Source organism: Stegostoma tigrinum, chromosome 5 (genome assembly GCF_030684315.1).
Source record: "Stegostoma tigrinum isolate sSteTig4 chromosome 5, sSteTig4.hap1, whole genome shotgun sequence".
In the NCBI taxonomy this organism is placed as follows: domain Eukaryota; kingdom Metazoa; phylum Chordata; class Chondrichthyes; order Orectolobiformes; family Stegostomatidae; genus Stegostoma; species Stegostoma tigrinum.
The window spans coordinates 27,242,797-27,267,935 of NC_081358.1; the positions used below are offsets into that span (position 1 = coordinate 27,242,797).

At 39.7% G+C, this 25,139-nt stretch overlaps 1 protein-coding gene across 1 annotated transcript in view; it reads right to left on the reverse strand.

Annotated features, from left to right (window-relative positions):
* terf1 (telomeric repeat binding factor (NIMA-interacting) 1) overlaps positions 1-25,139 on the reverse strand; it is a 36,582-nt gene that overhangs the window by 4,962 nt on the left and 6,481 nt on the right. Inside the window, exons 2-8 of the mRNA XM_048530118.2 lie at positions 24,649-24,744; positions 21,983-22,116; positions 17,170-17,259; positions 16,833-16,982; positions 15,092-15,183; positions 5,044-5,106; positions 2,494-2,600 (exon numbers count right to left, since the gene is read on the reverse strand). Coding sequence (XP_048386075.1) covers positions 2,494-2,600; positions 5,044-5,106; positions 15,092-15,183; positions 16,833-16,982; positions 17,170-17,259; positions 21,983-22,116; positions 24,649-24,744 — 732 coding nt within the window. The remainder of the gene's footprint in view (positions 1-2,493; positions 2,601-5,043; positions 5,107-15,091; positions 15,184-16,832; positions 16,983-17,169; positions 17,260-21,982; positions 22,117-24,648; positions 24,745-25,139) is intronic.

Below are 25,139 nucleotides of genomic sequence, written 5' to 3' on the forward strand. Positions count from 1 at the left end.
TGGGAAGCCAAGAAGGACTGTGTTGGAATAGTCAAGTCAAGAGTTAACAAAGGCACAGACGAGCATTTTAGCTTCAAATGTGCCTCAAGGAAAGCAAACTCAAGCAACAATGTGGTAAAAGAAATAGGCAGGTGTAGTGATGTTTCTGTGGTGCTACAAGCTGATTCTGGGGTCAAATATGACAGCGAGACTGCAACAGGTTGTTTCAGGCTCTGCCAGCCCCCCAGGGTGAGGACTGATGTTGTGCCAAGGAAAAAGAATGATATTCCCAATATTAAGTCTTGTAATTGAAAAAGGTAAGACAACACTATTCTTAGTATTTAATTTGAAGTGATATAAAAAGCAGGGGAAATGGGACAAATTGGAAAGCTCTTTCACAGAAACACAGACTCCCAACAGTGACGAACGAGGCCATCGATTCTGCACCCACCTACCAAACGACATCCCACCCAGACCCATCCCATCCCTGTAACCCGGTATGGGTTTTTTTTTAAAAGCCATGGCTAACCTACCTAGCCTGAAAACTACAGGGCAATTTTTAGTATGGCTAATCCATCTAACCTGCACATCTTTGGTCTGTGCGAGGAAACCGGAGCACCCAAAGGAAACCCACCCAGACATGGGGAGAACAGGGAAACTCTACACAGCCAGTCGTCCAAGGGTGGAATCAAATTAGGGTCCCTGGCACTGTGAGGCAAGTGTTAAGGCCAGCACAGACACAATGGGTCTAATAGCCTTCTTCTGCATTAATTGATTCTGTAATTGTAGGACCTTGCTGCTGTCATTTGATTGTGACTGCTGAAACACATCACAAGTAACATATGCTCTTAATCACAAACCCAGATTTTCAAACTGGAAGATAGTCAGTGCAAAAAAGTAGCCTGGGAGATGCACTGGGAATCCCTCAGAAGTCCCAATACACTACTTGCCAAAGAATATCTCAGCAAGTTCAAAACTCTGAAATCTTCTGTAGAAGTCTCCAATTCTGAGTTAGAGTCATAGAATTCCAAGGGTTCTGACTTACTTAACTGCAGAGAGAGATTACTCTCCAACTTGACATAATTGCTCAAAACACCAAGTCCCTTCCCATACTTGTAACACTTGACCACACCCTTCAAACCAATTACCATCATCCAATTACCTGCCACCTTAATCTCTTACCCAGTTGCCACCCAACTTCCTCACCCACTCTATCTTCTTACTGTACCTGCTCAATGAAACTTTGAAACATTTAAATTCTTCACTGGAATACAGTAATTAGTGATGCAAGAAGGGAATGTGGGATTTGGCAAATGCTGCTTTCAGAAGATTTGGGCTAGGATGATTTCAGCCTTGGCTCTGTGACAGCACTTACCGTAAGCAGAAGGCTGCAGGTTCAAGCTCATTCTCAGGGAAATAATCTGGGCCAATGCTTGAATACAGTACTGAGGGTAGGGTGTAATTTTGTAGATGTCATCTTTTGAATTAGGTACTAAACACTAGGTTTTCGTCGGCCTCTCATGTGGGTGTTGAAGCTCCTCTTGAAACTTCTCAAATAAATCAGGGAAATCTCACTATGGCACAGCCAATAGTTATTCCTCAATCAACGCCAAAGAGTTTTATCTGGTCCTTTGCCTTATTGACATTTTCAGCATCCTGAGAACATGAAGCTTTCTTACAAATGCAAGCATTTTTTCTCTCTTTACTGGCTACTTTATGCAGGGTCATGATCTGAAACATTCTCAGGAATGCTTCAACTTGTTGGACCATGGTCCCAGATCGACAATTCACACAATGGTTTCGAACTTGTAATGCTGAGAGTTGAAAAAATACCAGAAAAGAATTTTCCAAAAGGACAGTTGGAAAAAAACTGTAGCACAATCATTTTATTTTAATAAAGCGGAGATAACGCTGTTTGCTGATGGCATTCACTTAATTTTTTTTCAGGGAGCATACAAAAGAGGGAATATATTGATTTTTCAGTTCAGTCATTAATCCACAACCAGGCAGATCCCAAATGCAAAGAAAGCCACACAGTAAAACCAAGAACTAAAGATGCTGGAAATCTAAAATGAAAATAGAAGTTATTGGAGAAACTCAGCACGTCTGGCAGCATCTGTGGGGAAAACGCAAGGCAACATTTCTGAAGGGTCACTGGACATGAAATATAAACTCTGCTTTCTCTCCACTGATGCTGCCAGACTTGCTGAGTTTCTCTAGCAATTTTGTTTTCTTTTATATCTGAATTAATACTGTCATACATGGAGCTGAAAATCTACTTAATTACAGGTGACTGGAAGTATGCTGACCACAGCTAACAGCAAAATAGCAGCAAATTTGTAAATTTTCTTCTTCCTGCCTGGAATGCTTTTGTCTTGTTCAAATGACAGATCTAGACCTTGTCTGTTATTCAGATTGGAAGGCTACAACTGATAATAGAGTGAACTATTAATGTAGGCTTGAATTTGGACTGATTAATGCCAACTAATGATCATTACATTCTAATGTACCTACTTTTCACAGATAACCTTTTCCTTTTCCCTCCAAAATCTTTGACTGCTTCAGATTTTACTGGTTTCCAACCTTTCTGAGCCACAAAACTGTAAAGCTGTCTTCGAGACCTGCAAGTAAATATATTCCACTTCATTATTTCAGCAGAGTAATAATTATACATTCCAATATTCAGAGGAAACTATCAAAAAACAGGAATATAGCTGTAACTAAAAAAAAAATCCACGGTGGCTCAGTGGTAAGCACTGCTGCCTCACAGCGCCAGGGACACGGGTTCAATTCCACACTCGGCTGACTGTCTGTGCAGAGTTTGCATGTTCTTCCTGTGTCTGCGTGGGTTTCTCCAGGTACTTCTAGTTTCCTCCCACAGTCCAAAGATGTGTATGTTACGCAGACTGGATATGCTAAATTGCCCATAGTGTTCAGGGATGTGTAGTTTTGGTGGGATGCTCTGAGGGTCAGTTTGGACTTGTTGGGCTGAAGGGCCTGTTTCCACATTGTAGGGATTCTATGAGAATTACTGTTTCACAGAATTGTTATAATGCTGAAGCAGACCATTTGGCAGATTGACTCTACATCAGTTCTCTGAATGAGTATCAGTACTTAGTGCCATTCTCTTATCCTTTCATGTAACTCTGCACATTATTTCTATTTAAATAATTATAAATAACTATCTCAGTTGAATTTGTCTCTACCACACTTCCAGGCAGTGCATCCCAGACCAAAATACTTGCTATCTGAAAATTTTCTTACTTACATTGCATTTGGTTCTTTTGCAAACCATTTTAAATCTGTGCCCTTTCATTCTTGATATTTTTAGGAGCAGGAACTTTTACCTCTATCTGTTATGTCTAGACAGAGCATGACAACACGTGCTTCCAACCAAAATGATGCGCCAATTATAGAGTCTTAGAGTCATACGGCATGGAAACAGACACTTCGGGTCCAACCAGTCCATACTGAACATAATCCCAAGCTAAACTGGTCCTACCTGCCTTCCCCTGGCCCATATCCCTCCAAACCATTCATTCATGTACTTATCCAAATGTCTTTTAATGTTGTAACTGTGCCCACATCCACCACTTCCTCAGGAAGTTCATTCCACATGCAAACCAACCTGTGTAAAACGTTTGCTCCTCATGTCTTCTTTAAATCACTGTCTCCTCTCACCTTAAAAATGTGCCCCATATAAGTCCTGAAACCTCCCATCCCAGAGAAAAGGCAACTACTATTAACTCTACCTACTCCTTGCATTATTTTATAAACTTCTAGAAGGTTACCTTTTGACCTCCTACACTCCAGTGAAAGAAATCTCAACCTTTCTTTGTAACTCAAAACTTCCAATCCTTGACAATGAGAGGGGCGAATGATAATATAAATGTTGTGGTGTGTATATATTCCACCAAACACGAGCTGTGTCCATGATGTTGAAAATTCCAATCAAATCATAAAATCCCTACAGTGTGGACCAGGCCAACGCTCTGACCAACATCCCACCTTGACCCATCATCCTACTACCCTATCTCTGTAACTCTGCATTTCCCATGGCTAACCCACGTAGCCTGCGCATCCCTGGACACTATGGGCAATTTAACATGGCCAATCCACCTTAACTGCACATCTCTGGACTGTGGGAGGAAACTGGAGCATCTGGAGGAAATCTACCCAGACAAGGGGAGAATGTGCAACACCCGAGACTGGAATTGAACTCGGGTCTCTGACAGTGTGAGGTAGAAATACTAACCACTGAGCCACTGTGCTGCCCAATTCACGTGTTGCCACCTGCTGCAACCCATGTCACTTTGGAACATTCTGGATTACTAGCCCAGAGACATTACTACTGCATTGCCACTATCTTTCCTATTAGCCCTCTCTTCTCTCTATCAAATCTATCTTCATACAGAGGTTTCTCAACTGTGGTACCATTAACTATTCAACATGTTCACATCGTTCCTGAAGTATAGCATCCAGAACTATAGACCATGCTCCCGTTGTGATCTAATTAGCGTCTTACAGGGGTTCAGCATAATCGGCCTACTCTTGTACTATATGTCACAACTAATAAAGCCTAGGATACTGTTTGCTTGATTAACTCCATTCTCTGTCTATCCTATCACTTTTAATAACTTATGCATATAGACACATGAACCTCTGCATTCATCCATATGGAGGAAAAGGAGTAGCAGTGATGGAGTATCTGTTGCAAGTAAGCACGATTTATCATTTATAATCGCAAGATAATTGGAATTTCAGCATTGAGAGCCAACTGCAAATAAAACCATATTGGCTTGAGTAACATTTCAATTTTTCCCAGTTCTACAATAACGAAAAACATTAAATGTTAATTTTCCATTTTATATTTCAATCTCTTTTAAAAATTGTTCTAAATTCAAGAAGCTCTGAATGTATCTAGACAGTAATTTCGAAGCTCTCATTGCAGTAATGTATGAAGTTTTTAAAAAAAGTTGTTTTAATATACAATTTGGCTTCCAAATTCATACATCGCAGTGAGAAAAGTGAACTGGAAATCAGAAACGTACAAGCATAACAAACCTGTGTGTATTTAGTTCTGCACTATTTGCTTCGTCATCGGTTTCTCCTCTGGATAAATCTTCCCTGTTGGGGATGAAAGGATGGCTTATTCAACATGCACCAAACAGGATATAAATACAAGGAGCTAAAATGATAAATTTAAACGAAAGCAGCATTTTTCAGCTCAAGCTGTCTTAGCTCATTTCAGCTGCACTACTAAATTCTTGAGAAATCATCTGAAAGATAATGCGTATATTTGCAAGTGGAGGAACATTCAGTGTAGAAGGTACAGACCACTGACCTGGAATACAGATTAATAAGCTGAAAGGAAAAATAAATGCATCCACCAAGAAACACACTAAGCAATAGAGGGCTCTTCAAATACCTATTAAGTCTACTTCATTCAGCCAGTGGAAGAAATGAATTGCAAGTTAATCCATTTCGCCCTCTTGATACACTGATCTAAGATGCTTCACAGGTACAAGTATCAGGTTATAAAGCAATGAGTTCTGGGTTCAGCACTCCCTTTACTGCCAGACCACAGTGTTTCTTTTCCCAGTCCTGTGATATACTGGAAGCTTTCAAACTGTCACAGACTCCAGTGTCACCTGACTCTGGAACTCAATTCCACAATTTTGTTAGGTTTTAGGAACAACAGAGGTTTGAGTTACAATGGCAACTTGAGGTCAAGGAATTCAGGATGAAGAGTATTTTCAATTACAGTCACTTGGAGAAACAGTTGATGGGTAAAGAGTACAGGGCAGGACAAGATCCATCCAGCAGAATTCATAGTCTTTAGGGTTAACACACTGAGACTGATGGGGAGAAAAAAAACAAAGAAAGGGAAGAAACAATTAAGCCTGTAATGAGTGAGTTAACACAGCGGGGAGCTGTAGTGAAGGCAAGTGGTAGAACTGGTGGTAAACAATCCTTTCGATGGAAAAGATTTTGGTCTTTTAAGTGCAGGCAGGAAACAATAAAATCTACTGTAAAAAGCTTGTTTCAGCATCTAAAGACTGTGCAGACTGCTGCATTTTGGAAGTGAGACAAATTAACACTGGTCCAAGGATTTAAATACAGGTTTTACTTCAAATTGACTGAAAATCTAGATGCTGAACACGGTGAAATAAATTATTTTTATAAGCTACGTTGTCCCATTACTTGCACTGTAATGGTCACTTGTTGAGTATTTTGACTGCCTGTTTCAGACACTAGTAAGCACTATGCAGAAAGTGAGCGGGTTCCTCTTTTTGTATACGCCATCCAGAAAGCAAATCAACTTACCGCATTTCCGTGCACAAATGGATCATTACAGACTCCAAAAATCACATATATTATGATAATTATTTTTTTTTAACATCCATGAACTTCTAATCCAAAATACCAAACACTTCCTCCCCATAGTTCTCAGCTTCACAGAACACCTTTGCAATATAACTAAAATAGTCTTATGCAAACCTGCTACCTTTCAGCCATCTTTGGATCTCACACTTTAAAGGGAAGGGACTAAACAAAATCATCACACTTCTGAATAGCCATCAAACCAATTACATCACAATTTTCACAAAGACGTGCACACATTCATAAAATATGAAGCTGAAAATGTTTGAATCAAGTGCTGTATCAAGAAAATAATTGCTATCATAGAATTCTTTGAAATCTTTGTACTAAATATGGCATTACTGAATGTTTGCATTATCCAGTGAAATAAATCTAACGCCTGTAGATTTAAATAAATTGAACTTTTAAATATATTTATGCCTCTGGAAGACTTTTCACCAACCTGTGACCCCAATGGAATTCTAGGTCGCAATCAAATTTTAATTGTCCTGTCTTTCCCATCCTGTAGGCAATCTCAAATTGTTTGCAATATATCTAAAGCATTGCTACCATTTCTGTTTCAATTTAACCTCTCCCTGGACCAATGCCTGTCCCCTGTTCTTCATGAATCTTTGCTTTCACCAATGGTAGCACTAAATCCTGGTCAGTTCTTATTATTTTACCCTTCCTGTTCACTGTAGTAGCCATGCTGTCTTTCTGTGCTTTCTGGCCTTCTTTCTGTGCATTCACAGGCCATCTCCACCCTTTTTCAAATCCTTCCACCTTTGAAATTTGCTTGTACGGTAGGCAAATTTAAAAAGTCTTGGGAAGCTGATGGTTGTGAACAGAATGCATAATCCATATCATTGATTTCCTGATTCAGGTGCTAAATGTGTTCTAATGTTATTTTATGTGACAATCATCACTCATACCCCAAATACTCAATAACCTTCAACTCCCAGCATCTCCTTTTCTCATCATGCAGGTGATCTATCTGCCAGCTCAACTAATGTGCACAAAGTATGATTTTAAACATGTACATCGCAAGAAAGAGCGATGACAAAGGATATATGAGGATTGAGAATAGAGAGAGAAATGGCATAAAAACATGAAGAAAATGATAACAAGAAAGAATTAGTGTCAAATTCACTGCAAGAAATCTGTTTAAAAAACATTTACCTTGTGTATATTTTCTATTTGTCACACATACTTAATATTATGATCCGAAACAAAATTACAACTGGGGCCCAGTCATGTTTCATCTGAGTAATTGTGATCACATGCTCAAAGTCTGTCCCTAATTCTTTTATTCCTTTTTCCATATATCTACCAACCTCACTCTTGCAAGTTGACTTGACTTCCCTTTTGACTGCTAACTCTGCAGCTTGCTCATCAATTATACCACTCTCTGCACAAAAATGTCCCTTCTGCTCTCGTCCAAAACTTCTTACATTCAATTTTACTTTCATCCCGGACTCCCTAACCGCTGTTAATTGACTCTGCACAAAACAGCAAAAAAAAACCCCATGAGGTAGAGATATATACAAATAAAATTATTGCAGATTCTGCATTAGTACAAGAGTCTGCACAGAATCAACCAGGAACATAAATTCATAGATCACTATGTATTGCAAAAGAATTAGGAGGGCATTCTTAAAATGCCAAAGTTAGAAGATGTGTGTTTGGAAGGTGCAGGGGTTGTGCGTTGGAAGACAGTGATTAATATGTTGAGACCATAAACAGATTTAAGATGGATAATGTGAATTTTTAATTTAAATTTGGGGTAACAGAAAACAACTCAGGTCAGTGAAAAAGGAGCCAGAAATGAGTGAGAATTATTGCAGGTAGAATACAAACAGTAACGTTTTTGATGTGTTTCATGTTTATGTACGTCAGCTACGAATGTGTTGGAGTAATAGAATGTGAAGCTGAGAGGAACGTATCTGTATTCCATTAACAGATGGGTTTGGGCTGGGATGGCAACAAGTATAATTAGAAGAGAATTTACGTAGTTTGAATGCTGTTGAAGCCAAGGAGAAGGAAACACAGCCTTGTGTTGAATTGGATGGAAACGTTTAAGACATTCATTTTGCACTTACAATGTCACAAAACTCCGTCCAAGACAGTGTTGGCAAACAGGTTACAGCTAGAGGCAAATAATATGGACTGGTCTGATGTTGATGACATTAGTATTTCTAATGCTGAGCTGGAAGAAAACTACCAAATACAGAAATACTGAAGGGATAAAGTGAATTCTGACAACTGTTTGCTGAATCCTTGCCTGCGAGTGAGTTGCTAAGGGCTAGCATCCAGGATTAGGATGAAAGGGAATAAAGTGAATTCTTGCACTACTTCAGAGTGATTTTGAGAAGCTGGAAAATCATTGTTAAGGTGATGTGGCTATGATCCAATAGATAAAAATGGAACCAAACAAAGGCAGCTCCACTAAGCTGGATAATGGGAGATGTTGTGGTCAGTTGTAACAAAGGCTATAGAGGGAAATTGCATCATGATCAAACAGAACAATGGCAGACATTTCAGAAAATAGTTCATAGCATACAGCAAGGATATATCCCAGTGAGGATGGAGGATTCTGAGAATGGGATAAGTAGCCATGGTCAACCAGGGAAATCAAGGATAGCATCAAACTGAAAGGAAAAAAACATATGATTAGACACATATTAGTGGGAAGCCAGGGTATTGGGGAAGATTTTTTAAAAATCAAAGAAATAAACAGTGAGAAGATAAATTCTGAGGGTAAACTTGGAGTATCAAGACAGACAGTAAGGGCTCCTTTAAATATATATTAAGAAGGGAAAAGCCAAAGGGAACATTGGCTCCCTCAGAGAATGAAGCTGGGGAAATAATATGGGGAACTGGAAAATTTCAGAGGAGTTGAATAACTTTGCATCAGACTTCACAGTACAAAACACTAACAGCATTCAAAAATTATTAAATGACTGAGGGGCAAAGGGAGGAGATGAAAGAAACAAGCCATCATTACAAATGCTGAGGAACCTAATGGGGCTAAAGATCAATAACTCCCTGGACTTGATGAGATGTACCCAAGAAGATTGAAGGAAATAATCACAGCAATAGTGGATACATTGGTAGTGACCTTCCAAGAATTCTTAGATTCTGAAAAAGCCACACAGAACTGGAAAACTGCTAATGTAACACTTCTTTCAAAAAGGGCAGGTGACAAAAAAGATAGCTATAGGCTACTCTGCTTAATGTTTGCTATTGGTAAAATGTTGGAGTCTATTATAACGGATTAATAGCAGAGCATTTAGAAATATACAGAATGATCAAGCAGAGTCAGCACCACTTCATGAAGGGGAAATGATCCCTGACAGATTTACTAGTATGCTTTGGGGAGGTAGATAAAAGGGAAGTAGATGTAATAAATTTGAATTTTCAGAAGGCATCTGCAAAGGTACCACACATTAGGTAAATTAATAAGAGTCCATGGTGTTGGGCGTAATATGGATAGAGTACTCTTCTGATATGGTGGAAATGGACCTTTAGACCAGGAGCTTGGATTCAAGTCCCAACTGCTCCAGTTTAATAACATCTCCAAACAGGTTGATTTGAAAATACCCAAAAACATGGAGAGAGGATTGGTTAACTAACAAAAGACTCAAAGTTGGGATAAGGAGAGGGTTTTCAAGAAGGTAACCTGTAACTAGTGGAGTGCCACAGGAATCAGTGCTGGGCTACAAGTATTTAAACTAAGTATCAATGACTTGGATGGGGAAAGTGAAGGTACTGTAGCCCAGTTGGTAGATGACAAAAAAATAGTTGGGAAGGCAAGACTGCAAAAAATCTGCAGAGGAATACAGATAGATTAAGTAATTGGGCAAGAACTTGGCAAATTGTATACAGTGTGGGAAAATGCAAGATTATGCATTTTGGCAGCAAGAAAAGAGCAACTGAATAGTATTTAAATGGAGAAAGACTTCTAAAAGCTACAAAACAGAGGGATTAGTCACAAAAAAGCTAACATCCAAGTTCAGTGAATAAAAGGGAAAGCAAATGGAAAGTTGGTCTTTATTTCAAAGGGAATCGAGCATAAAATTAAAGAGGGTTCTTAAAAATATACAAGATACTTGTGAAACTGGAGCTAGAATACTGTGAACCCACACTGGATCCCTTATGTAGTGAAGCACATACTGGCACTGGAGGTAGTCCAGAAGAGGTTCACTAAGCTAATACCAAGTATTGAGGGATTGTCTTTGAGGAGAGGTTGAGTAGATTGGGCCTATATCCATTGGAATATAGAAGAATGAGAAACAACATTACTGAAACATACAGGATTCTTTAGATACTTGAGATGTTAGAGGTGAAAATGTGGTTTCTCCTTGTGGGAGAGCTTGGACCAAAGGGCAAAATCTCACAACAACGCATGAAACATTTAACAAAGAGATGAGGAGGGATTTCTTCTACGTGGGTAGCTAATCTGTGAAAATCTTTACTGTCGAGTACTGTCGAGGCTGGGTTGTTAAGTACATTTCAGGTTGAGATAAACATTTTTTTAAGTGATTCAAGAGTTATAGGGAAAAGGCAGGTAAGTGGAGTTGAGGATTAACAGATCAGCCATGATCTCACTGAATGGTAAAGTGTGCTGATTATGTTTGATTCATTAAGCTTTGCTAAACGTCCTGTTATTTGTATCTTAATAAGAGATTCTGGCATTTTCCCAAAGATGGATGTTAGGCTAATTAGTTTTCAGTTTTCTGTGTTCATCCCTACTTAAATAGGGGTATCACATCAGTGTTTACCAATCCGCTGGAATTCTTCTGGAATCCAGTGAGTTCTGGAAAATTTTGACCAATGCCTCCACTATTTCTGCAGCCACTTCCTTTAAACTCTTGGATGTAGACTATTAGGTCCTGGCAACCTGTTTACCTTTAGTTCCATTAAGTTTCAAATACTTTGTGCCTTGTGATAGAGATTGTTACAAAATCATTCATCCTTTTAGCACATTACTTGTCTGTTATCTTTGGGATGTTTATAGCAACCGCCACTTTGAAAAGTGATGTAAAATGTTGGTTTAGATTTCCTGTTATTTTCCTGTTCTCAATTAAAACCCCAGTTGCACCCTGCAAGGGTCCTACATTTACTTTAGCTATTTCTCTTCTTTTATACCAGTAGAAGCTCTTGCTATCTGCTTTTATATTTCATGCTAATATATTTTCATAATCACTTTTAATCCTCTTTATTAGCATTGTAGTCATCTACTTCTGGCTCCTAAAAGAATTCCCAATCATCTGGCTGACCACTAGTTTTTACTGCTTTGTTGTTTTAGTTTTTGATTGAACATTTTCTTCGAATGCCTTCAAATACAATGGCTGGTCTCGTAGAATCCCCTTCTTTCACCAGAACTTATTTTTGACACACGTTGTAAAATATCTGCTTAAACATTTGCAACAGCTCCCCCACGGATTTCCCCTTAGGTCTATTTTCTCAGCTAGCTTTGGACAACTCTTTCTTCATACCTCGGTAATTAGTCTTTTATACACACTGGAGATTAGTTTGAGACCTGAGTTGCTCTTGCTCAAACTAAATTTGAAATGCTATCAACTACTGTCTAGAAAATCATTAACTAGGAGATAGTTTATTAATTTACTAATTTCTAATTATACGCGACTTGATCCTGTTCCTGGGTAGTTTCTACAATGTATTGGTCTAAGAAATTACTTGATGCAAACTACAAATCCATTTTTCATGTTACCTTCTGCCATTTAATTTGTCCTTTGAATACACAAATTAAAATCAACCACAACAATTGTATTGCCCTGATTAGATACCACAATTCGTTCTGATTTATATTTTGTCTTACAGGTGGGTAACTCTTTAAGGGCCAATAGACAACTCCTACTTGTAACTGCTTTCCTTTGCTATATCTTGTACCCATCCAAACTCTTTCCACCATTTTTTGTATTCACATCACTACTGCACTGATATTTTCCTTTATTAACAAAGCTATCCCAGCTGCTCACTCATTTCTTTTTGATTTTTTTTTAAACTTGCCTTCAATAGAACATGGTTCAAATGAAGCCTGTCCCAATCCAACAGCTCTCTCTTTCCCCAGTACTGGCATCAGAATGTCAATTGAAATCTATTTCTCCCACACTATTTATATCTCAAATGTCATTTGCTCTATTTAAATTGCGGATGGCTCAAGCAGTAATCTGAAGATTATTTACCCTTTCAGTTCGGCTTTTCAATTTATCCCCGAGTTGCTCGTAATCCCTCAGTCAAACCTCCTCCCTAGCCCTACTTAGTCGGTTACCATGTGGACCACAACAAATGGATCTGTCCCCTCTTACTCCAAATTACTCTGCAGACCTAAAGACATCTCCTGAATCTTGGCACTCAGGTAGGCAACGCAGCCTTCAGGACTCCCTTTGCTGCAGAGAGCCATATCTTTTTCCCCTTTCTCTGCTATCCACAATTACAACATTTCTCCTTTCTTCCACTTTACTTGAATGATGCTCTGGACCACAGCTCTGTGATCTGTTCACTTATTTCCATGCAATCTGTGCTGTTACCACACTGGAAAAAAGTAGTTCAGACCTACTGTACAAGGGCACCAGCTGAGACTTCTACAAAGCTAAATTCTTGATTCCTGTGTCTACCTCACTCACAGTCATATTGTCGTCTTCCTGATCTTGGACCAAATCTGAGGCAATTAATCTAAGCGATGTCACTGCCTCTTGAAACAGTATCCATTTACTTCTCCCCCTTCCTGATGTCTTGCAGTGTCCACAGCTCGGATCCAGCTCATCAGCTCCAAATGAAGTTCCTTCAGCAGCCAACGTTTGCATAGGTGTGGTCACTGTAGATTGCATTAGCATCCACCAGGCCCAACATTTACAGTTGCAACACATTACCTGCCCACCTATCTCTATTCTATTCAATCCATTCAATTATACTGGATGTTGAATTTTTAAAAGTGAATTTCTCAACCATGCTCATCAGCTGCAATAATGTTTCCTGACTTAAAACATTGAGCCAAAAGAGGCACAGATGAAATACCCACCAATTACCTTCCTGTTTTCCTATGATATCACAATTCAGCTCTAACATGTAGGAACAGGTTGAGAAGGCTCTGCATTGCTGATTTATATTTCCTGCCACTGCTGTCCTTCCTATACAAGTCCACTCTTCTCTTCACAAAGCTGCTGTTTTCATACTCTCACACTAGTTGAAAAGCTGCTGATGCCATGCTTTCTCCTGATCTTGATGAAGTTGATGCCTCTGCTCTCTCATGCTCTTTATGAAGCAATTGTTTCTGCTCTCTCTCGCACAGTTAAGCAGCACAGGCTCCTCCTTTGCCTCTTTTAGTTGTTGGTGACTATCCAGGTTCTCCTTACTTAAATGCTGATTTAAATACTGGTGGCTGACTCCACTTCTCCTCCAACCTGCTACAAACAGGTAGAGAAGCTAGGAAAAGATATGGCCAGAAGCAGGCAGATGCGATTAGTTTAGTTTGGGATTATGTTTGGCATGGACTGGTCGGATCGAATGGTCTGTTTCCGTGCTGTACGACTGTGTGCATCTGTGAAGTTGAAGTCACTCAACTGGATTCACTGACAGTTCTCAGTGCAGAGATCTCTTCATTTGATAACTACAGCAAGCTTTTCATGATCCTTAGGCTTTTCCTTTATTTGTTCATTGATGGGGGCATTGCTAACATGGTTAACATTTGTTGGCCATCTCTGATTGAGCTGTAGATGTGGTAACCTTGAAGCACAGGTGGTCATTTGGTGCAGATACATGCAAGAGTGCTGTTAGGATGACTTTCAGGATTTTGATTCAACACACAGATGGAACATCAACACAGTTCTGAGTCAAGGCGGCGTGTGACTTGGAGGCGAGCTCGCAGGTGATGTTCTCTTACATCTAATGTGCTTGCACTTCTGGGGTTAAATTCTGTAGGTTAAAAGATGTAGTCAAGGGAGATTTTGCAACATTGTTGCAATAGACTTTGTAGAAGCTATAAATGATGGTGAGTTGGTTGTGGAGGAAGTAAATGCTCTAAGTTGGTACTGATCAACCAGACTATGTTGTCCTGGATGGTATCAAGCTTTTTGGGCATTGTTGATGTTGCACTCATCCAGATAAGTGGCTTCAATTTTAGGTGCATCAACAGCTTTGCAACACACCTTGTTACAGTTTGAGAAGAATCAATGATGAATCACCTGCTTCAGAACCTTCATAAAAAAAAGCTTGAAAAAAGGTCAGACGAATTCTAAGAGTTTAAAACATTTTATTTTCAGAGTAGTTCAAAGTGGTTTTGCAGACAAAGCATTTATGGATTTCTGCTTTTGTGCTTGGAGGTGCTTTCATCACTTATCCTCTCATCTTTTGTATTAATTCAGTTACTCCAAGGTTTAATCAATTGCCCTATCTGTTTTTCATCTATATAAATGGCTCCCTCCACTTACTGGTCAATCTACTTGTTTCCGTTATTCTCTAGTTTGTCAACTACACCATGTGTTCCTTTTAGCTATGCCAAGACAGCTTACTCATGCGCTTCAAGTCCAAAATGCTATTTTTCATCACTGATGGTTCCTCTTACTGACAACTGCAATTTACTTCCCATCCTGTATTTTCTGATAGTGACACAAAATTGAAAAACAAAAATTCAATACAAATTTCCTACTTATCTCCCATTGTCCATTATTAATAAACAGCTTGCTGTTCACCATACAAGTGTTTCCACAGTAGCTAACACACTTACCATTTTCCATCCGTGTGTTCACAAATACTCTCAACGTCAGAACTGCCTGCGTCTGCATCTCTTTTTCTAGACTGCACCACTTTGGTTGCTGCCTGAAAATAAAATGTGACTAGCTACATTATTAGTCACTCCAGCAAAATTATATGTGCCTGCAATGGACATATCTTCTAGTCTGGAACATCGAAAAATATTCAAAACTTATCTCTCATTTTAAAAAACATTTTTGTTTTATAAAAAGAATTTCAACTATTGTCTCATATTAACTTGAAAGTCGATTCAGAGCCATATCCTTGTTTGCTTTATGAAGAAAATCAGAAAATGTGGCAAATGTGGTTTCCTGGAGCTGTTAATAGTCATTATGAGATAGTCAAACGCCAGCAAGTGCAAAATAGGCCGAAGTTCAACTTGAAATGGTGGCAATTCAAAATAGGAGGTGATAATGAATCAGAAATTGATCAAAGTGAAGAAGCAAAATGTATGTTTAGATCACAGAATGTGGGAGAAGTAGGCTATTCAGCCCATTGAGTTCATTCTGCCACTCAGTGAGGCCATGGCTGATCCAACAGTCTACAACTCTACTTTCCTGCCCTATTTCACAAACCTTAATTCCCCATATGATTAAAAATCTACCAGTCTTGAATATACTTAACAATCTAGACTCAACAGCCCTCTGCTATAAAGAATTCTACAGGTTCACTATCCTCAGAGAAGAAATTCCTCATTATTTCTGTCTGAAGAGGGCACCACCGGAGATTCTGCCTCTGGCCCTAAACTCTCCCATAAGCAGAAATAACTTCTTCGCGTCTAATCCATCAAGCCTCCTAATAAACTTAATTGTTTCAATAAGGTTTTGTCTCATTCTTCTAAACTTCAATGAGTCCAGCATATTCAACCTTTTCACACAAGAAAATCCCTCAACACTCAGGGTCAAACAACTGAACATTCTCTGGGCTGCATCTAATACCAGTATAAATTTCCATTGATAAGGGGACCAGAACTGTTCACAAATTCCAGCTGTAGTCTCACCAGTGCGTTGAACTGTTTTAGCAAAACTGTTTTTATTTTTTTTAAAACTATCTGTTTTTAAACTCCATTCATTTGCCATTCCCAATTACCCAACAAACATGCATGATTGCTTTTTGTAAATCATGCATCAAGACCCCCTAAATACCTGGGCTGCAGCTTTCTGCAGTCTTTTCCCATTTAAATAATATTTAGCTCATCTATTGTTCCTGTCAAACTGCATAGCCTCACACATTTCATACATTATATTTCCGCTGCTAAGTTTTTGTCTACTCATTTACCTAAGCAGCTATTTCATTTTTAACTTGGTCACAGGAGAAGATTCCCAAGACGACAGTGGTAACACTTTAGGGACACCCTGAAAGCACTGCTGAAAAGGCAATGCATGGAAGACCCTGGCTCGTGACTGAGCAAAATTGAGAAGGCTCATTGAACACGTCAACAGACTTTGTCAGGAACACAGACGCAAAGCTGAAACACGGAAGGGAGCATAGAAAACTCCAAACAACTCTTGGGCCTAATATTTAAAGCACATGCGGCAGAGAGTGCTTATCTTGCACTTGACTTTCAGCCATCTCAGAACCCATCGAATCAGAGAGAAAGCAAGTCATCTGCTATTCTGAGGATCTCTCGAAGAGTCTTCAATTATTTCAAAGGAATTATCCCCAAGTAGTGAGGCAACAAGAAAAAAACCTAGTTGACGCAAAATAACACTTACTTGGACGAGAAACTGTGACTTTTCCTTCATTAGTAGTTTGTTTGCAAGTGATGCAGCTACATCCACTAATCGTTCATTATTGAATTTGTTGAGGAATTTATGGTTCAGATCTTTCTTACTGATGACTGAAGATAAATTCCTTTTTAAAGGCTGGAAAACAAAGTAAACAAAATGATAAGTAAAACACTGAAGTTATACAAAAAAAAGTCAAATAAGTTAGTTCAGTTTTATTGATCTCTGAGACTATCAGATTGTGACATTTAATAGAAAATCTGCTGCTGGAAGCAGGAGGCTCATTGTGACATCTTAAAATACCACAGAATTAAAACAGAATTACCTGGTCTGAATCCAAGCTTTCTTGAAATTCTCGTTCCAGAACTTCAGAAGCTCTCTCGAAATCTCCCTTTTCCATACAGACTGCTACACTCTACAAATCAAAAGTAAGAAGAAAGCTTTTAAAGTTGATTCAAATAAAAGCACAGGATTTCAGATGTCACTGATCACGGGCAATAACTGCTGATTAGGGGAACTGTATACAGAGGATTAACTGGTGTGCCAGGAAACTTGAAATATCAAGGAACTATGGATGCTGGAAATCAGAAACAAAAACAGAAATTGCTGGAAGAACTCAGCAAGTCTGGAAGCATCTGTGGATAGAAAGCAGAGTTAAGGTTTTGGGTCCAGTGAACCTTCTTCAGAACTGACGACAGCTACGAAAAAGTTGATGAATATGCCAAACATGGGGTGGGGTACAGGGATAAACAATAGGTAGAGATGGAACCCCAAAAGAGAGAGAGACACAGAGCAAGAGAGTGCATGAGGTTGAGAGAGTGCGTGCGAGAGAGAGAGAAAAACAGTTGGGCTAAGTTGAGAAATGAGTAAAGGTCAGCTTGTGAGAATGAACAGCTGTTAAGAGAGACCATTGGTGGCTGACAATGGGTTATTTGTGGGAGCAGCCCATATGGTGACAAAGCTTGGTGTGTGGGTGTTGGGGGTAAGGATTTGGGAAGGTGTTCATGCCCTAAAACTGTTGAACTTGATATTGAGTCCAGAAGTGTTCCTAGGCAGAAAATGAGATGTTGTTCTTCCGGCTTGTGTTGAGCTTTGCTGGAGAACTGCAGCAAGCCCAAGACACAGATGCTGGCCAGGGAACATTGTAAGAAGGTGTACAGCTGGATGAACACAGCAGGCCAAACAACATCATGGGAGCAGAAAAGCTGACAGTTCAGGCCTAGACCCTTCATCAGAAATGGGGGAGGGGAAAGGGGGTTCTGAAATAAATGGGGGGGGGGGAGAGGCGGATGGAAGATGGATAGAGGAGAAGATGGGGGAGAGGAGACAGACTGGTCGAAGAGGCGGGGATAACTGTCCCCTCCACCATTTCTGAAGAAGGGGCTAGGCCCGGAAGGTAGCTTTCCTGCTCCTCTGATGCTGTTTGGCCTGCTGTGTTCATCCAGCTCTACACCTTGGTATCTTGGATTCTCCAACATCTGCAGTCCCTACTACCTCTGATACAATGTTAACCCCACTGCGAAGGTTCTTCTAAGGATGCCTACCCCGAAGAAGTTACCCTCCTCCCTCCGGTCAAACTTCAGGGGATGTCTCTCCCACTGCAACACTCTCGTAATCTCATCCCCGCCTCTTTGACCTGTCTGTCTCCTCTCCACCTATCTTCTCCTCTATCCATCTTCGATCCGCCTCGTCCTCTCTCCCCATTTCAGAACCCCCTTCCCCTCCCCCATTTCTGATGAAGGGTCTAGGCCTGAAACGTCAGCTTTCCTCTCCCGAGATGCTGCTTGGCCTGCTGTGTTCATCCAGCTCTAAACCTTGTTATCTTGGATTCTCTGGCATCTGCAGTTCCTATTATCTCTGATCTCAGGAAACATTGTGGTGTGTTGAAATGGCAGGCAACTAGAAGCTCAGGTTTATTTTCACAGACAGAAAGTAGGTGTGTTATGCAAAGCGGTCGCCGTCTATACTTTGTCTCCCCAATGTCCTCACACCTTGCTTCCTGGAAAGACACCCTCTTAATGCCTCAGTTTCTGTCATATCTGTTCCAATGATGCCAGCTTCGACAAGGGGCCTCTGAAATGACCACCTACTTCCCCTCAACCAAGGACTCCCTGCCACCGTGGTTGACAGAGCCCTCCGTCGTGTCTGACCCATCTTGTGCACGTCAGCCCTCATTTCCATAACAGCAATAGTGTCCCCCAGTCCATCCGACCAGCATCCACATTCAGAGGATCATGAGCTGCCATTTCCATCACTTACAGTGGGACGCCACCACCAGATACATATTCCTCTCCCCTCATTTATCAGACTTCCTCACGGACTGTTTTCTCCACGACATGTTGATCTACTCCTCCTCCACTCCCAAAATCTCTCCACAGTCATATGCAGCTTCTCTTACAATTGCAGAAGGTGTAACACCAGCCTGTTTATTTCCTTTCTCCTCTCTATCCAAGGCACCAGGCACACCTTCCAGGTGAAGCAGCAACTAACCTGCACTTCACTCAATCTAGTCTACTATATTTGCTGCTGATAATCTGGTCTCAAGGGAACCATTCATTTGCTCATTAACTATGCTTTAATTAAGGATCTAGAGTAGATATGTAGTTCTGGTTATGGATGCCGTGGTTGGTTTGCTAGCTTCTGAAAAAGCATTGTTGTGTTTTCCCACTTGTTATTTAAACTCAGAGTTTAAATAACAAGCGGAAAAACACAGCAATGCTTCTTTGGAGGTGCACTGTTGACGTTACGCAGCAGGGTAATGAAACGTCTGCACCAACCATTGCATAATACAAATGTCTGTATGACAGCTGCATTCTAAAAAGAAATAAAGATAGTGGTCTCAACTGACTGAGAGGGAGTTTAACTGAGGGGAGCCGATTGCTGAGCCTTACTTGATCATAAAAGCATGCGTAAGTATTATTTTAATTGAAGTTTCTCTCACATAAGCAGTTAGATCTATTTCAGGTTTCAGTTTACAATTAAAATAAATTCATGATGATCAGTGCTAAGTAAACAGTTTTACGATGTAAACATATCCCTAAAGTTCACTTTAAAAATGCTAACAGTAATATTTAAAGATAGTAGGAACTACAGATGCTGGAAAATCTGAGATAACAAGGTGTAGAGCCGGATGAACACAGCAGGCCAAGCAGCTTCATAGGAGCAGGAGAGCTGACGTTTCGGGCCTAATCCCTTCGTCAGAAATGGGGGAGGGGAAGGGTGTTCTGAAATAAATAGGGAGACAGGGGGAAGCAGATAAGAGATGGATAGAGGAGAAGACAGGTGGTGAGGAGACAGACTGGTCAGAGGTGGGAGATGGAGCCAGTAAAGGTGAGTGTAGGTGGGGAGGTAGGGAGGAGATACGTCAGTGCAGGGAGGATGGGCAGGTCAAGGGGCTGGGATAGGTTAGTAGGTAGGAGGTGGGGGTGGGGCTTGAGGTGGGAGGAAGGACAGGTTAGGGAGGCCGGGACAAGCTGGGCTGGTTTTGGGGTGCAGTAGTGGGAGGGGAGATTTTGAAGCTTGTGAAGTCCACATTGGACTTCAATAATATTCAAAGCAGGTTTGTCCAATTTTTACCGGTGAGGGTCAAATTTCAAGCTTTTTTCCCATTTAATGGACTAATAAGCAAATTTTGGAAAGATAACTTTTACGACAATATTAAATATGAGTTTCAAAGTAAAAGTGGAGGCTTAAAGAAACCATACATTTCTTGGACAAAAATGTCAAAGCAATAAATTTGTGAATAAAGAAATGAATAATTAATAAATATGACCATTAAAGTGCTAATTAGCACAGCTAACAGTCAAAACATCCCTTTTCCCTTCCCACTGAAGAAGCAGAGTTCAAGAGGCACAGACTAGGCCCAAGTCTTGATTACAAGGGAACAAGGAGAGACTGGAGATGTTTGAAAGAGTTGGATTTAACTAATCCTGACCTTGTGTTCACATTTGGTAGTGCACGCTTTAGCTGGTGGAATTTGTACAAGAACTGGGTTATGTGGGGTGGGGAATAAGTTGGAAATAAGGTGTCTTTCAGTTCTGAAACTAGTCTTCTCCTGTCTTTGTATGGAGAGGATTTAGGGAAGGGAGCAGGAGAACTAAATAAGAATATATAAATTAACTAGTAAGAACTAGAATCAGGAGAAGGAAATTCAGCCCCTAGAGCCTGCTCTGCCATTTATTACAAACATGGCTGATCATATTGCAACCTCAGGTCTACTTTCTCCCCTGCTCTCCACAACCCTTCAACCCATTACTAATTAAAAATCTGTCTATCCCCTCCTTAAATTTCCTCAATATCCCAGTATTCACTGCACACTTGGGTAGGAATTCACGACCCTTTCAGGGAAGTTTTCACCTCACCTGTTTTAAATCTGCAACTGCTAATCCTAAAAGCAATTTTGCAAGTGATTTTGGTGTGTTCAGCATGCTCTCACATGCATGCAATCATACACTCTCTGTCAATCTCATACTCCATGCTCAAGGAGACCCCGTTACAGCCAAACGCCACACAACAGCCTCATACACTCACATGGTCTCATATACAATGTCACTCACACGTTCATTAAAACACTCAACCCATGGACTCAGAGAGGCTGCTCTGTTCTTCCCGAGTGCAATCCTTCAGGTGTCTGGCACCTGCGTGTAAGGGCAAGCACCGTGTCTTCTTTCTCCAATGTATGTCCTTCAGACTCCTTGCATCACACTTTTCCCAACTCATATCTGCGCTTCTGTTAAAATCTGAAAGAACTGCAGATGCTGTAAATCAGAAACAAACAACAGGAATCGCTGGAAAAGCTCAGCAGGTCTGGCAGCATCTGTGGAGAGAAATCAGAGTTAATGTTTTGGGTCTGGTGACCCTTCAGAAGTTCTGAGGAAGGGTCACCAAACCCGAAACGTTAACTCTGATTTCTTTCCACAGATGCTGCCAGACCTGCTGAGCTTTTCCCACAATTTCTCTTTTCTGGTGGCTGCAAATACACCTCCATGGGTCAAAATCTGGCCTGCAGGCTACCTGCTGGATGAGACAGGTTTGTTGTGTTAAAATTAGATTAGCACAGTTTTCTTTAACCAGAAAATCAAAATGGTTTTATCAACAACACCCTGCACAATCATCACGACTTTAGCCACAAAACTAACCTGAACTTGAAGCAACTGCTTGAGGTCTGAATATAATGCATCTTTCTCCAGCTGCTTGTTATCTGCCATTTCAACCAATATCAATAATGCAGATTCCAGAGGAATTATTGATTCATCTTGGTCAAATTGGACATCTGAAGTGCAAAATTTAAAAAGAAATACTAGTCTATGAAAAGCTGATATGTGAACAGCAATACCTTTAAATTATCAAACAAAATTCATACTTTAAGTTGCTATCATAGATTTTTCTAGCAATATAACAGCGTAACACTAAACAGCATTAAACTGTAAATCGATCAGCAACTTGTGGTGAGGAGACACAGGATGTCAATTGAAAATTGCATCACTGTGACACCATTAGCCTTGCAAAAAAAGGTAGCTTTGGCTGAACAGGCATTTGCAATTTTCTTATTGCCAGTTTAGATCTTGAACTGACTTTGAAATGTAAACGTTTACTTCAACAAAATACACAGTAACTTGATAACACTTCTTCAATAGATCTTCCAAACTTTCACCTCAACAACCAGGTAGCAACCTAGCCTATTCCAGTCCAGATGCAGTTGAAGACTTGGACAGAAGCTGTACATGTGTACAGGAGGCTTTCTGATCAGGAGTCACATAGCAAATGTGCAATAAACTCCATATTCAAACTGGGGAGGCCATAACTGTGATGTGCTTAACAAGTGCTGGAGGACAATTATGACATACTCAACAAGTGTTGGAGGGGTACCTGGACAAATGCCAGCAGGGGAAGCCCTTGAAATCTCATACTTGGGAAAATAATGGTAAAATTCTATGTCTTATGGTCTTAAAATGAGGAGAAATAATGCTGTGGAACACTTTGGTTTGTGCAAGAAGCGAAGAAACATTTAAGATTCTGTAAAGGCCAAGAGACCTCTTAGATGGAAATAAAAGTAGAATGAGGAGTATTCTGTTGAGGCATCCGTGCTTAAAAAAAGTGCTTATGAAATACATGAAAAATTTGAAACATAGTTCTTTCAGTTGATAATTAGGAGATTGAATTTCTTTTTTAAAAGTTACTGCTACACGACCATAACACACTTCTAGCTCAGATGGTACACAACTTGGAAGATGTCTGAGGTTAGTGGTTTTATATATGTCTTGCCATTTTCAATTGTTGAGGTCACAGGTTTAGAAGGCGCTACTGAAGTGTAAGTTTCCACAGTACATTTTTTAAACTACTACACACTGCTGTCCCGGTACTGCACAGTTGGTGGAGGGATTGACAATTTAACGGCAATGAATGCAATGTCAATCAAGCAGGCTGTTTTGCTCTTAATATCAGTACAGTTCAAGTGAAACAGCTTGAAGTTAAAAATGCTTCAGCATTACATTAAAGCAGTTAGAAATTAAACCAGAATTTACAAGTAAGATTGTAAACAATATTTTTATGTTCTATCTAGACTTTAATGTTTGTGAATGAAATAGATTATATTTAGATAACTTACTATCATATCTGTTGGAGAACTGAACTCAACATTTGCCAACTATGATCCATTATTGGTTAAAACCCATGATATTCATTCACAAGAATCCTTACAAAGTTCGTAAGACTGTATCTCATCTTTACAATGTCCACTTTTTAGTTCAAATCATTTTATAACCAACAAAATATCTGAAACTCCTGCTGGTCCACATCACTAAAATTTGTTGCTGTAGTTTGTTCACAACATTTTTGTCTGACATTAATACAGTAATTTAAGATTTCAACTTTACATTGGAATAATCCAGAGATGCATGCCTATCAATTGCCTGTAGATATGCATAACATTTGTAAGAAACTACATTTTCATTTTTAGACAATGGACTCTGCTTTAAAAACGGGAGCATGTTACAAAGAGTGGTTCGCAGATTTGGGAAAAAACAATTGTAGTTAACTAATGCATATGAAACAATGCTAGTTTTTGGGCTCATGCCAGTCCAGACAAATTTTTATCATTTATTATGGGATCATGACAGCTCAGCATAGATTGAAAGTATCAGCAATAACTCTGTCTGTAATAAACTGTTAAGGGACAAAGACAGGCTTATACAGGAACTGAAAACAATTCGCTATGCCTGGGAGAAGAAAGCTACATTAACAAAAATATTTTAACAACTGTTTGATAACTGGCTGCCTTATCCCACAAGTGCAAATCATTGCTTATCAGAAGAATTTAAGGAGTTACTCACATGAAAGCTGTGTCTTCAAAAAAAGAGCCAAGATCAAATGTAAAAAGGAATAAGAAGATAGTTCTGATAAGACTTGATGGTTCCAGATGAGTAGTCAATATTTTGGATGAAAGAATCTAACAGGTCATTAATAATGTGACACTACAAACTTGAAGGACAGAAAATTGTACAAGAATTCAACTCCAGGATTCCTTAGGGTAGAACCCTCGAAAGCAAGAGACAGATATCATTGGCTGGAATTGTGGCTAAATTTCACAATTAATCAGGTAATAGTCAAGTTGGGTTGTGAGGCTCAACTTGCTTGCTTCAGGGGTCTTATTTTGGTTACTACATGCAATAAAGTTTAAATAGTAGTTTCAGTATTTGATTGTCTGTGAGATTTCTTAATAAGTAGCTGAATTAAAGGTAGGTTGTGGTAATTTACACACAACAATTGGGTGACAACAAACTGTACTATAAAACAAATCAATTACCAAGGTTCTTCCCTTCAACAATTCGGGACAGGATTTGGCAGATATGCACCTTCTTTGTCTGAATTGACTCTGTGACGGAAGGGTGCTGAAGTAAACCTGGAAGACAAACACATATTTGTCATAATTGTTGCATTATGTAATATGCCTCGTACAGTATATTGATTACAAAAGATTTTTTTTCCTAAAGGCAGTTTTAAAAAAGTCAAACTGGTGGTGTATTGTTTCACAATTGTGCACTCTTCCACGATGAAGTCTACATAATGGACTTGGAGAAAGATCACACGTGCTCAGCCAACATTGCAAATGTTTAAGGAGCTCCAGGTTGAGGGGCTACTGAGGTGAGCAAGATCTAGGAAATGGATGCAGAGGTGGGCATCCTTCGAAGGGAAAAATAAATATTAACAAAAATTAAAGGGGACCCGAGAGAACTCAGTCAAGTTTGGCAGAACATGACTATAATTTCGTCAGAGGCAAAATAAAAGGAAAGGGCT